The sequence below is a fragment of the Neolamprologus multifasciatus genome, chromosome 8 (genome assembly GCF_963576455.1).
Source record: "Neolamprologus multifasciatus chromosome 8, fNeoMul1.2, whole genome shotgun sequence".
NCBI lineage: Eukaryota > Metazoa > Chordata > Actinopteri > Cichliformes > Cichlidae > Neolamprologus > Neolamprologus multifasciatus.
In genome coordinates this window covers 5,030,533-5,044,755 of record NC_140446.1, presented here as the reverse complement: position 1 = coordinate 5,044,755, position 14,223 = coordinate 5,030,533, and the positions used below count along the sequence as shown (strand labels likewise).

Below are 14,223 nucleotides of genomic sequence, written 5' to 3'. Positions count from 1 at the left end.
GAGCTTCCATGTGGTACTGAGGCAGGTTATTGGCCGGTAGTTGGATGGGACTGGTCCCTTCTGGGGATCCTCTGGGATCTTGTGCCTCTTTTATTAGCAGTTGGTTCCTTTGTGCAGTTAGCTTCTTCAGCTAGCAGGAGTGAATCATGTCGGGGGCCTGTCCGACTCTTCATACTGGAGACCCTTTCTGGGATGTCTGCCACTGTAATGGTTACTAAACCCTGTTCAGGAAGGTTGCTGTGGTCTTAGATCTACAACTACTGTTCTCATCCCTTGTCTACGTCTGAGCTTCTTGTTCCACTAGCCCATTTCTCATCATTTCATCATCTCATTTCAACAAATTTCATTTTTTAAGTTTTTTGAAACAATAAATTTAAGTTTAGAATTCAAAATTTCCTATTTGTGGATATAAAACTTTGGATTAATGTTCTGATTATTTTCCCCTCAATTTTGTGCATGAATTTAAACATGCAAAGCATTAAGTGCAAAGAAATAGCATACTTACAATAGTGTGCTTGGATAATAGAGTAATAAGTATATAGGAAAGCATGAAATAAACAAATAAAGAGAGATATAAATGAGATGTAGACACAGAACCAGAATAATTTAAATACATTTTTAAAGAAATTAGAGCACATTTGTTACAACTTTGTCAAATGTTTTTATTTTAACAGGCTTACAGGTAATAACTGTCTAGATAGATAGATGTAGATTTCCTTTTCTGAGGGGAAACTACATTTATGTTTATTTAACTGTGCAAGAAATATCATGAGACCTTTTTTTTTAAACAAATGACTGACCCATAACAAGAAATAGACAACATTTTCCAAGTATTCTTCCACATCTTACATCTACTCTTAGTTTTGGAATAACTGACCTTATGTAAAGTGACACTACCGCCCTCTAGCGACAGTCTCATTAGTTGCACCAATCAGGGGACACGACGATTCACCAATCCAAATGCAGCCATCGACATGGCAACATCGCCTCCTCCTATTGGCTCTGCTTCTCCTAACGTGTCATAAACAGGAAAGCTCCGGATGGTGATGATAATCCTGGATATAAACTGGAATATAATCGTATAATGAAGCCCTGAATGATCGGAAACGTTTTTAAAAAGAAAAGGAAATAATGGAGGTGAGATTAAATTTAGTTTTTTTCCGAGCTGGCTTTAAAAACTAGCTTGCGAGCTAACGCTAGCTAGCTGACACAGTCAAAAGTCCACTTAAGTGACAGAGAAATGAACACTTTACACTGAGTTTAAGTTAGCAAAGAAAACAGTCTGTCCTATGACATTTTTTAAGATATTTATTCACAATGTCTTCCTAACGGTTTAATGTGATATTGTCCTTTCCGTAAGTTAAATAAGAGATGTAAAGAGGAAGTAAAAGGTAAATAACAAAATCTATTGGCTGTCTCCCTGCAGCGGAACATTCAGAACCTTCCCATCGACATACAGACCAGCAAACTTTTAGGTAAGACAAAAACACGCACATTTAAAACAAGCACTTGCTTCTCTATGTGTTCCTCTGCAGCTGGGCTACAAGCAGCTAATACAGCCCTGTAGTCCTTTAGCATGCTGGCTGAAACAGATGTTACAGACGTAAACTCGCTCTGTGTGGTTGCAGACTGGCTGGTGGATCGGAGGCACTGTAACCTGAAATGGCAAAGTGCAGTGAAGGTGATCAGGGAGAAGATCAATGCTGCCATCCAGGACATGCCGGAGAACGAGGAGATCAAGGCGCTCCTCTCCGGCTCTTGTAGGTCCCCTACAACTCAATACACCCACCCAGCCTTCCACTTCTCTGAGAGATGAATCTATTATGGACCCAGCAGGCTATTTAGCACCATTTCTACTCTTCTCAGGGACTCCCCTTTTCAACCAGATATAGGTTTCGGGTTACTTTATAATCATCAATGAAGGCTTAAACCCCACTTCACAACTTTATTAATTTTTTTTCTTGTTATTATTCTTATTTTAAGGTGGTGTTACAACCCTCCTAATGACTGCAACAAAGTGGAGACTAACATTGGAGTTTTTTAATGGTTTTATTTTAAAATACTGTCTAATCTAAGCTAATAATGGCAGTCAGGAGAGCATCACAAGGTTTAGCAATAAGTGCTGTCCCTCCCAATCCAACCTCAGGCATGCTTTTGTACAACTTGTGGACAACTAGCAGTTAACCTCAGGCAACTCCCAAAGACTCTTGCACTGCTACTGCAACACCAGCAGGGGTTGCAGAGGAGCGTGGCTTTGGTGTTTATTGTATTTTAAGCAGCTGTTAATATGCACTGCTTTTAAATCTTCATCTATTTCTGTGCTTTGTTTACTTTCACTGACAGACATTCACTACTTTCACTGCTTGAGGATTGTGGAGATCCTGAAGGGAACTGAGGCTTCCTCCAAGAACATCTTTGGCAGATACTCATCACAGAGGATGAAGGTGAAAGGATTCATACATGTCAATGTCACATGTTAAGGGGATTTTTTTTATTTGGGTTTTCTGCTGTAAAACTTTCTCCCTTGTGGTTTTGTTTTCATAGGACTGGCAGGAGATTGTGTCTCTTTATGAAGCAGATAATGTCTATTTGGGTAAGTGTCAATATGTCTTCATTATAGTATAAAAACACCTGTGAACGCAGCTACGTGTCTTTTTGCTCTGTATTTTATAGAGCGTGTCTTTGGCTCCTTTGAAAATAAATCTTAAAATATCTTTAATTCATATTTACTGAGTTTTAAGTGTTTTTTGTCTCGTTAATGTGCAAATTTCCATCTCTCAGTGCTGCTATTTTTGTCCCATTTAAACATTTAGGTCGTGAAATGCGACTGTGTACAAATATGTGTTAATGCTTTATAGTTCAGCTAAGACTTTCATGCTGTTTAATATGCTTTCAACCAGTTAGCAATGAGATAATGTATACTGGTTAACTTAATTATTGTAGCTTATGCCTAAAAGAATGTCTTAAATATAGGGACCACTGTACTTGGGTCCAGGTGGGAAATTGGTTTAGGCTCAGTTAGATGCTGACCTTGTAACATACTGGTGGAAAAGGCAAAGAAGACCAATCTACTTGTTTACACAAAGTGCTTATGAGACCGTTTGTTGTCACTTTATCTCATATTGTCTATTTTTATTTATTTAGCTTGTTTATTTTGCAGGGACAATAAACAAGGCATATATTTGACCTAAAAGCTCACTTTCATCTGTAGTTTTTAGACAGATGAACCGAATCAGTAAATATAAAAGCATTCTTTAGTGCAAATAAATTTCAACCATGTTAACCAAAGTTCATTTTCACACAGCTTGCTTGCTGTCTGCAGAACTGCGACTCTTTCAACCGCGTTTTCTGATGTTCTGTGGTCAGAAATGTCACAACTCTGCTGCCTTAACAGAAAAACAGTTTAATCATCCGGTGTTGGGGACTAAAATGTAAAACTTTCCATGTACAGATTGCTTATATAGCACCACAAAGCAAGTCCAAGAGAACTTCTTTGTGAAGCTTGCACGTCACAGTAAATTTTAGAGCTCTATGTACACCTTCTAATGATCAAGTTTCCCAAGTAGGGCCTCGTGGATGTACAAAGTCTAACACGTGAATATCAAATACAGCTGATGTAGAGGAATATAGAAGTCACTTCACTATGGTTGGAAAACTTTAAATTAGCAGCTAAAACTGACATCTAGCAACATGAACCACCTTATATTTTGTCTTGGTGATTATTTTTAACTTTACTTTAAAAAAGTGTATTTTCGTCATAGACTGTATGTAATTGGTGGCTGTAGAGGAGTCGCCCCCTGCTGGATGGAAAGAATGCAGCATTAAAGCACTTCCCATAGCTGTTTCAGATCTTGAAGCTATGCTGTTTCTGTTATACAGTCTGTGGTTTTTGGTGTATTTTTCCAGCCCTTAAATTTAGTCTAAGATATGTTAAAGTTCCTGAAGTCTTAGATTTAAGTTGCTTATACCTGTAGGCTTCCTTTTAAAGCAGGAAGGTTATGAAGTGTTAATTTTGTTGCTGCATTTGTGTAGCTTAGGATATTGACCACAAAATCCAGCTGAAGAAACAAAATAATTGCATGTGCTGAATGATAAAAAATGTGTTTGTGCGTCCCAGTGGAGTTGGCCAGCTTGCTGAGCCGCAACGTGAGCTACGAAGGCCCGGCTCTGAGGAGGCAGCTGGCCAAAGCTCAGCAGCTGCAGCAGGAGCTGAGCAGGCGGGAGGTGGAGTGCCAGAGCTCGGCTGCAGACCTGAGGGAACGCTACTACGCTGCCTGCAAACAGTATGGCATCACAGTAAGTGCAAGAACGTGCACACCTCTAGGAGAATATTCAGACACAAACACTCAGAGTTACGCATTTTATTAACTGATTGACGCGAATATGAACAGAAAGCAGTAACCTTAGGCGGGGGTCTCACCCTGTAAGGCCATGAATGTAAGAACAAAGATTTTAAACTCAAATCTAAACTTGACAGGAAGCTGGTGGAAAAGCTTTAACAATCGTGTGCTATGTGAGGATTTCTGAGCCTTTGATTGACTTATTTGCTTCTTACAGGGTGAAAATGTGCCTCGAGAGCTTCAGGCTCTGGTGAAGGACTTACCAGCGGTTCTCGACGAAGTCGGGAAGAATGCTGCGAGGCTCGAAGAGCAAATACAACTTTATGCTGCCTTTACAAACTTTGTCTGTGACTGGTGAGTAAGGGATACAGTAGAGATGCCATGTTATGGGGGAAAAAACATAATTCCTGTTATTTTGGGAAATATTGAAATCTTAAGTATTTAAAATTGCTTAGTTACAAACTTAACAAGCGGTTAAAAACGTTTCACGGGGAATCTCTTTGAACTTTAAATGTCGTTCAAACTGAAAACAAGTGAATAAATGAGTTATAAAAGGTGGGCCATTCTGTGAAGAGTGAGCCAAAAACAGATGGGACGAGAGACAATCTGAGTTAAAAAGACAAAGCCGGCAACTGTTAATGATCCTTCACATTTCATGATCCTAACTCGTTCTAGATAGACCAGGTTGTCCAAAGGCTCACTCATGAATTAAAGCAGCTCCTTCGCTAATCAGAGGTAAAGTGGTTGACTCCCCGGCTCTTCCAGTCCACGTGTTGATGTGTGCTTGGGCCAAAAAAGCACGAAAGGCCTTTATAAATGCATCTGTGACTGGGCGACTGCAGCTTTCAGTGTAAAAACTTTGTTTTCATAATATTGGAAGCTAAATTATTTTCAGTTGTAACTGAAATCCAGTTTATCATCCAGCCTTAAAATATTATCTTTTGTTTTGTCGCAGTTTCTCTCAAATGTATATTTTTGCAGATACAGCTCAAACATCTGTGTATATCCATTAGAGCAGTTCACAAAAAACTATGAAAGTAAACTTGAAAGAAACACTTTCTGTTCTGTTTAACTACATAAACCATAGATAATGTTTGTGCTGCGTCACATGAGCTCACATGTTGTCATTTGTAGGTCTGAGCCAGTCCTCCCTATGCTGACATTTGCCCAAAAAAGAGGGAATGCAACATTTTATGAGTGGAGAACGGGGAAAGTCCCCACAGTTGTTGAAAGGCCAGTTGTGGATGAATCACCACCTGATACCATCACAGAGGACACGGTTAGTTTTACTGCATGTGTATTCTTGTTGTTGTGCTCAACTAGTAAGAACCATTCATTATTCTATCTTATATCTTATCTTATATCAGTTCACTATGTAAACTGGGCCAGAGTTCTTTCTTACCGCTGTTTCTGCTTCGTCTTCTAAAATCTGTTTTAGATCGACTGGGGCGACTTTGGCAAAGTATCAGATTCCCTGGGTGTGAGTTCAGGCATCACAGTTGAGGATGGAATAGACTGGGGAATCAGCCTGGAGCCGAACTCCAAGGTAGGGCGTCTGAACACGTCTGCGTTGCATCCTTTCCTCTAAAACAGTGATAGAGTGCAATATAGTGATTTTTTTTTTTAAAGGTACATCATCTTAAACCAGCTGCAGTGCCTGAATTTTGCAGCAGAAATTCAGTGTGTGTGAAAACATGTTAGCAAGCTGATTAACACCAAATAGGTCACAAGTTAACATACAAATGGCCAAAAATAACTGGCTAAAACTACAAGGTAAATTGTACATATGAAGCCTGGTAAAATAATAACAACAATAATAATAATGAAAACTTTTTTTCATTGTGTAGGTTCCACTAAAGCAAAGTTGCTTGCTCGCTATTGTCCCCCTTATGTGCAGCAATTTGGAACATAATTTGTGCCATTACTGCTGGCATGCAACTCCAGCTCTTTGGTACAACCAATGGTGTGGAAAATTGCATCTCCACAGTCTATCAGTGCAGGGTCCTGCAAGTGAACAGAACCAGTAGAGATGTTTGGGAGTGGGGTGGGGGTGGGGGTTTCAAGAAAATTAGAAAAAATTAGAAAAAAATTGAAAATAAAAGACACTTTTTTTGTTTTTGTTTGAGTGACGCACTACCAGGTATATTTTTCCCTGCAGGGACACAATTCATTTCAGGGGACTGCAGTGAGTGGCGTATACCAGCGGTCCCCAACCTTTTTTGCCTCCAGGACCAGTTCATGCCCGACAATATTTTCACAGACCGGCCTTTAAGGTGTCGCGGATAAATACAACAAAATAAAACTAGTACCGGTACCAAAAGAGGAGATTTATTCATAACACACGTGAAAAGACCCAAGAAAACCGAGTTAAAGATAAAAATAACGCTGAAAACCGATAAAGACCTCGAAAACCTTACATTTCACACCTGAGCCTCAACTCTCACGGCCCGGTACCAAACGACTCACGGACCGGTCCAAGGCCCGGGGGTTGGGGACCGCTGACGTATACAATGTTGTGGTGATGTGTTGTGTTGCAACATCACTGTGTGTACGAAGTGGCCATTGAGTCAAGCATAACCTCAGATTAATGGATAAATGGTCAAAATAGATAGCTTACTGTATAGTTGCTTGGAATATACAGGCGCTATAAATAAATGGTCAAAAACGTTGCACTATAAAATATTAAAAACGCTTTAATGGCATTTTTGTTAACTTTTAATAAAGTCAAATTAAATTTTGTTTGTTTTTTTGTTCTTTCATTATAATTGTTAATGCTTGTAATACATTTTGTTCTGTTTGGTGCAATCTCTCAGGTTCTGAAGGGCATATGCCAGAAAAAGTTTGAGAACTGCTGGATAAAGTAAAAGTATATGGTTACATGATTGCAGAACTACAGGATATATTGGGTGAAAATGTCTAAAAGTACTGTAGAGCTATGCCAGGCAGAAAAAGCTGTAATAAACCACAGTGTTGATTACTTTTTGGGAGAAGGTAGTCAGTTGAGTAATGGTAGGTAAAAGGCTGAACTATTCTCTCTCCGTCTCCCTCATCAGGACCCCGGGTCAGGCGGTATCAACTGGGGTGACAGCGCAGAAGCTCCCATTGAAATTGAAATTGTGGATGTGGGCACAGACTGTGAGAAACTTTTTTTTTCCCTTCTAATCCTTTTTATGTTTGCAGCTGTCACATGCTCAGCTGCTGAAATGTCCATTTGCTAAAAAAGACTCATTTTATTTTGAAGGCCCTGAGGGAGTGGCGAGGGGTGAAGATGCTCTAACTGTACTGGAAAACCCTCAGTCACGCAGCCGGTTCATTGACCAGTTGATGGAGGTAAAGACTACTTCTGCAAGACCCACAGATATTTGCATATAGCCTAATGATATGAAGCTATAGGCAGAACACACAAGTGGAGGGAGAGTGTGTTGTTAAAAACTTTTTGTTTTACTCCAAACACACCAGGTTTGCTGAAGGTTTACATTGCAAATGATGGTGAAAAGCATTTAACAGCATCAGTTTTAACTTTCAGACAAAAACGTGTAAGGTAACAGTTCCACAGACTGACACAGAGGACATTTTCTGATTATTTTTTTATTTGTATTTGTATGGTTTTAGTCTTTTCTTGATGTTTATATTTATTGCAGTTTTTAAAAACTAAAATTCTGAAGGATAAAAGGAGTGACCTTTCAGTGACTAGCTAAGTGTTGCTCAGTTTTTTAGGTTGAACATTTGTATTTTAACTTAAGGTTGTGTGAGGATTGTAAAATGTTCTGCACAAAATTATTGATGATGAAAATTTGTAAATATCATTTAGTCCCACAGGTCTCCTCACTAAGCCATTAAATCTATTTAAATTAAGGAAAAAGGTCTAATTGAACTGCTTAGTTTCAGATAGAAGTGCCGGGGAAATGTTTTTGGGGGGTTTTCTTGGCCACCCAAAAAGTTAGGAACACCCTGTTCTGGAAGGTTAAACCTTATGTCTTATACAGGTTTTGTTGGAACACAGCTGTGCGAGGGTCCACAAGCCAGTGTATGCGTAATGCTGGTCCCGAGCCCAGATAAATGGGAAGGGTTGTGTCAGAAAGAGCATAAAATCTTGGCCAAATCAAACGTGTGGATCATGAAGAATGAGATTTCCATACTGGATCAGTCAGAGCCCGGGTTAACGAAGACCACCTTCAGTGCTGAATGTTCGTCAGAGTGCTGGTGAAAGCTTTGCTACTGTTGGCGAATGCAAAGGAAGAGGAAAGGGGGAAGGCATGTTAGGAGGCAGCAAGAGAGAAGGAAAGGCAGGGAGTGTGGAGGGTGAGAGGAGGGACTGTAAATGTTGGGATGACGCAAGAAAACTCGTGATGTCTGAAACATGACTGTAGCCACCAAAGGTATTTCTGCCATTAGGCTACAAATAAAGTACGCCATAGTCTTCTGACTTCACCATCACCTCCTGCATTCACTTTGATGACGACTTATCTGCAGTCTTATTTAGTCATTTGCATCTTCTCTAGTACACATAATAGATTAACGAGTGAGCTATTTACATGTGTTTCATGTTGTGGAACAAAAGGTTAATGTCCAAGGTTTGCGTGAACAACAGCCAAACTCAAGAGTTGACTCAGTTTTTAGCAGTCAATCCACGTAGTTGTGTGCACCATACTTATTATTTAATTCAAATCAAAACATTTTATTTCCAAGGCCATCAGAGCAGCACACATCTGTCTGTACTTTTAATTAAGTGGTGTTACGGATTCAAATATTGGGAATGGATGCAGGAGGAAAACCAAAATAACCACATTGGTCCGGCCGGTCAAGTCAAACAATGATTTAATGAACACACGCGTGGGAGATGGACACCATACAACAGACAGCATCAGATCTCAAAATGGTGGAGCCTTGATCAAACTCTTATAGCCTCTAGTGGCCCCCACCTAATCATAAAAGCCTAAACATTCACATTCTTTCTCTCACACGGCGCCTAAGCTACGACCTTGGCTCCCTGTTTATCTGCTCCTGATGAGATGGGGCAGTATGCTCTGTTCTCTTCTAATCAGACAAATAAGGTGATGACTTTCTGTGAACAATATTTTCTTATAACTCAGCAGTATAATGCATCATAAAACAATATCATCCATTCACAATAAATCAGCAGTCTAATGTAATGCAAATCAGTTTATCAAATGTAATAGTTCTCACCTTCTTCTAATTCAGGAGCATAATGCAAACTAAAACTACATAATAATTCACAATCTTTAATTAGGGGTCTAACATGGCATAAAGTAATATCATAATCCGACAGTGGGTACAGGGGGTGTCTGAAGCCTGCCTCATTTGATTTTCGTCTGGAGGCAGAGCACACTGCAAACAGGTTGCAGTAATTCATATGTATTAGGTACTACTGAACACGAATAATAGTGCAGTAAAGTATAATGCAGTATTCAAAGTATAACTTCAGATTTGAAGAATCTCCTTGTGTGTCTCTTCTCTGTAGCAGTGGATAAGTAAGAATAAAGACACAGCTGCAGCTGAAAATTGCTGGTGTATGTAATTCAAATGCCTTTAAGAAGGTTATTTCAGATTGTAGAAACATACATATGTTGGCAGGTAAGCAGTCCAGTCAGGATGGAGTAAACCAAGAAGAAAGAAAACAAGAAAGCTGAATAAAATAGCTGCAGTGTGTTATCGAGGTGAAGGCTTTGAGACCACTGTTGGGCGATCGTGGCTCAAGAGTTGGGAGTTCGCCTTGTAATTGGAAGGTTGCCGGTTCGAGCCCCGGCTTGGAGAGTCTCGGTCGTTGTGTCCTTGGGCAAGACACTTCACCTGTTGCCTACTGGTGGTGGTCAGAGGGCCCGGTGGCGCCAGTGTCCGGCAGCCTCGCCTCTGTCAGTGCGCCCCAGGGTGGCTGTGGTTACATTGTAGCTTACCATCACCAGTGTGTGAATGTGTGCGTGAATGGGTGGATGACTGGATATGTAAAGCGCTTTGGGGTCCTTAGGGACTAGTAAAGCGCTATATAAATACAGGCCAGGCCATTTACTGACAAGCAGCCTGACGTTCTTGTGAGCACAGCGGCTACATGTCATTATAAAGTTTTAGATAAGCTCAAAAGAGATGGCCACAAAGCTGCAAGTAAGAAGTTAAAATGGTTTGTAGTTGTAGCAGTGAATCAAGACGAATGCATAGCAACAGTGAAATTCAGAGGCGGCCACTTTATATTCCAGATGAAGTGAAAAGGATTGGAATTGGGTCATGGTTTCGGTGTTTGGTACTAGTCAGGAGTGTCTCTGCTGCATGGTTAACCAGCTGCTGGTGCAATAAGGAAGACCTCTGCACAGAGAGAACTGCAGAAATTCAGGAAAGAGGCAATAAAGGCAGATGGTGTGATTTCCTAATCTTTTACGTGGATTAAATAGAAAAATCTGGTCCTGATAAATGTTTAGCTGATATGGTCTTATGCATTCAGACATAACAGAAGATTAGGACCTGAAAGAATACTCCCACTGTTGAGGTGCAATTGCATTTTTTACTGTGATATTTAGATATAAGTGTTTGAATGCCAGATTTGGTTTTCTGTCACTAACGCATGACTCTGGCTTCATTTGTTGGTGCAGCTGGAGGTGTTCCTGACTCAGCGTCTGAGTGAGATGAGAGAAGAGGGCGATGTGGTAGCTATGAGCCAGTTCCAGCAGGCCCCCTCGGTCATCCAAGGCCAAACCTGCGAACACATCCAGGCGATGCTGTCTGAGGTGCAGGACCTTCTGGGGAGGCTCACCTCTCTCCGGATGCAGCACCTGTTCATGATTCACGCCTCTCCACGGTATGATGGTCGCCAGAATATCAGCATGATCACCACTGAGCTCTATTTCAGGAAACAATGTGAATACATAACCTTGTTGTAAAATAACACACATAAGATGAAGAACTAGCATTTCAAACTTCTCTTTTAGCACTTTATTGTGACTTTTGTATATAATAGCTTAACAAGTTTATAGCTTAGACCAAGGGCCCACCCTTGCTCTAAGCTATAAACTTGAACTCCAGGCCTTGAGGGCCGGTGTCCTGCAAGTTTTAGATCTCACCCTGCGTCAACACAGCTGAATCAAATGATTAGTTCATTACCAGGCCTCTGGAGAACTTCAAAACGTGTTGAGGAGGCCGTTTAACCATTTAAATCAACTGTGTTGGATCAAGGACACATCTAAACCCTGCAGGACACCAGCCCTTGAGACCTGGAGTTCCCCATCCCTGTGCTCATTTCAGAAAGTGAAAGTTAGAATTTGTGCCACAAAATCTGGAGTTTCTGTACTCTTAAGGATCCCCTTTCTCCAATCAGACCCAGAAAAAACCTTTGCAGATAAAAAATTGCAAGCCTGATATTACCTTGACATTCATGTCTGTGGTTAGTGTGATTAGCTCTGTGATTCATTTCTACCATAACTGGCTGTGATTTAAGAGACAGTTAACTTTTATTATTCTGTCTCTCTTCTGTAGAAGGGAAATTAAAGTACAGAAAGCTTAATTAATTGCCTTGTAGCAGGTCCTTTTTTATGTAAAGTACACTGACAATACATTTTATTCTGTATAAATAATATAAGCTACTTTGAGCTGCTCACTTATTCACAGCGAGTAGCTCTGCATATTTGATTTGGCAGATTTTTACACCAGATGCCCTTCCTGACACAAACCCCTCTGTGACTCCTTGTGGGCTCAAACTGGGGCTCTTTTGCTTGTTAGGCAAATAAGTAAACTTCTACAATACAGAGCCACTTATTCAGTATAAATGACATAAATCATTTCTATCATGAGCATCAGCCTTTAAATAAAGTGGAAAAACCCCTTTGTTTGCATCAGAAATGTTGCACCTTTCGTTCATTGTTTTTAATGTGACCTGCGTGTTCAGGTATGTTGAGCGCGTGTCGGAGATGCTGAGACAGAAAATGAAGCAGGCTGACATTCTGGTGCTGAAAGGAGCCACAATGGCAGAGAAGAGGCAGGAAGCCCTGCAGGAGCAGTCCAGGCTGGAGCCTCGTGTTGACCTGCTGGCAGGATGCACCCGGGAACTCCAGAAGCTGGTACAGCATTATTTTTGTATTTGTATTTATGTCAAATGAGGAGGCTGCAGGAAGCAGCAAATACTGAAAACTGTCACTGTGAGATCTCTGTTTAAATATGAGCAGACACATAAAGGTATTCATATTCTATGTGACATGGAAACGGTACAAATTCTAAGTGTTACGCCGACAATGTTCTCAGAAGTAACTGATGATTGTTATGTTTGTTTTCACAGATCGAGGCAGACATTTCAAAGCGATACCACAACAGGCCTGTGAACCTGATGGGGGTTAATATTTAGTGAACTTCAGACAGTCACTGAAAATATTTTGTCATGATCTACAACAGAAATTAAAAAAGTGATATTTAATGTAAACTTTTGTTGGGTTTTCTTTTTGTTCTTTATGTTTTTGTATAACTGCTGTAGAGATAAAGAAACGAGCAATGTTGAAAATACTAAAACGTGATAAAAATAACTTGTGTATTGTTAGGATTGAGTCTTGGTTTAAAACCAGGGAATAAAACTGGATTTTAAGCAGGTTTCAAGTTTTGATGGCCCTGTATTAAAACAAAATATATTACTGTCCAAAAGTCCTGAGCCACCACTCATTTCTTTATATTTCGCTTCCAAGAAACCTGATTTTCTTGTCATTTTTCTAAAGTGGACCTCTGAAGTTTTTCTTTGGACATTGACTGCTTTTTCACTCATTTTCAGTCCAGTCCTTGTACCTATTTACAGAGGAATGCTTGAAAAATGGCAAAGACAACACTGATTTGTAGTTATAAACTGGTATATTTGCACCAACAAGGTGATTCTAAAAAAGCTATTGGCCAAAAAAACAAACAAACTGTGTAGCGTGCAGTGTGACCTTAAAAAATTTGAGGAAATTGGACAAGTTTGGGGCAAAAGGAGCGACAGACTTGAAAACATTTTAAAAAAAAAAACAGCAGATGAACAGAATCTGAAGGTTATGTTGTTAAGAAATAGGAATAAATCCATCAAACACCTGACACGGGACCTGAGAGATGCATCTCTACCTTCAGCTGAGCCATCTACTGTTCACTGAAGCCGCATCAGAAATGATGAAAACTTTTCATGACCACTGGCTGAAGAACAAGATCTTCTTTGTCGCTGATGTTTGCCAGAATTTTCTGGTTTATTTTGTTTTTCCGTATGTGTGTTTTGTTTCTTTAGGCTATGCGTCCATAATATGAATGTCACACTTTGACTTCTATATGTTATTGTGACTGCAAAGGGACCTTACAAACCTCTTTAAATATATTTTATAATACAAATACATTTTTATTTTATTATCATTGAAAAGCATTGTCATTGCTTTCAAGACTCACTATAATTAAAAAACTAAATATTTGAAATTTTAAAAACTGGGTGAAGGTGATTAAATCACCCCCAACTCATCATTCTTGATTTACAAATTCTTGTAAATCAAGAATTTACAATATTTAAGTTGTAAATTTACAAGAAAACGCTAACTAAGAAAAAGGTCAAATTTATGTCAAAACTTAGCTAAATAAAAATGAATATTTTTACCTAAAAAAAGTCCTCAAATATATGAGGGGAAAAACGGAAAATGAAAATTAGTCAATGACATTAGTCATACAAAATATGACTAAAATATGACTAATTCAGCTCAACATTACCACTTTGTTCAGCTGAAAAGTGCAGTAACCAACTGTAACAAAGTGATTCCCTCAATATTTCCAACAATATTACTTTTTAGACTGTCCCAATGCAAAAAAGGGTCGGAAAAATACAAAGCATATGAATGACGACACAGTGTTACCACTCGTTCTTCTTTTACAGGCTAAAAAGGTTTCA

The 14,223-nt window shown here is 39.5% G+C and overlaps 1 protein-coding gene across 1 annotated transcript; it reads left to right on the top strand.

Moving 5' to 3' along the window:
• The first annotated feature begins 975 nt into the window (after positions 1-975).
• On the top strand, positions 976-13,013 carry cdk5rap3 (CDK5 regulatory subunit associated protein 3). Its single transcript, XM_085169636.1, has 14 exons — positions 976-1,137; positions 1,427-1,475; positions 1,629-1,760; positions 2,344-2,444; positions 2,545-2,593; positions 4,118-4,296; positions 4,558-4,694; positions 5,475-5,619; positions 5,779-5,886; positions 7,394-7,475; positions 7,582-7,670; positions 10,943-11,148; positions 12,232-12,403; positions 12,619-13,013. Exons 1-14 carry the CDS (start codon positions 1,132-1,134, stop codon positions 12,682-12,684), a joined length of 1,521 nt encoding a protein of 506 aa, XP_085025762.1. The 5' UTR covers positions 976-1,131; the 3' UTR covers positions 12,685-13,013.
• Positions 13,014-14,223: the final 1,210 nt, after the last annotated feature.

Bases quoted from the DNA above. Each gene is read 5' to 3' on its own strand.
- cdk5rap3 (XM_085169636.1), top strand. The intron at 1,476-1,628 runs GTAAGACAAAAA...GTGTGGTTGCAG, and splicing joins ACAGACCAGCAAACTTTTAG to ACTGGCTGGTGGATCGGAGG. The intron at 5,887-7,393 runs GTAGGGCGTCTG...CTCCCTCATCAG, and splicing joins GCCTGGAGCCGAACTCCAAG to GACCCCGGGTCAGGCGGTAT.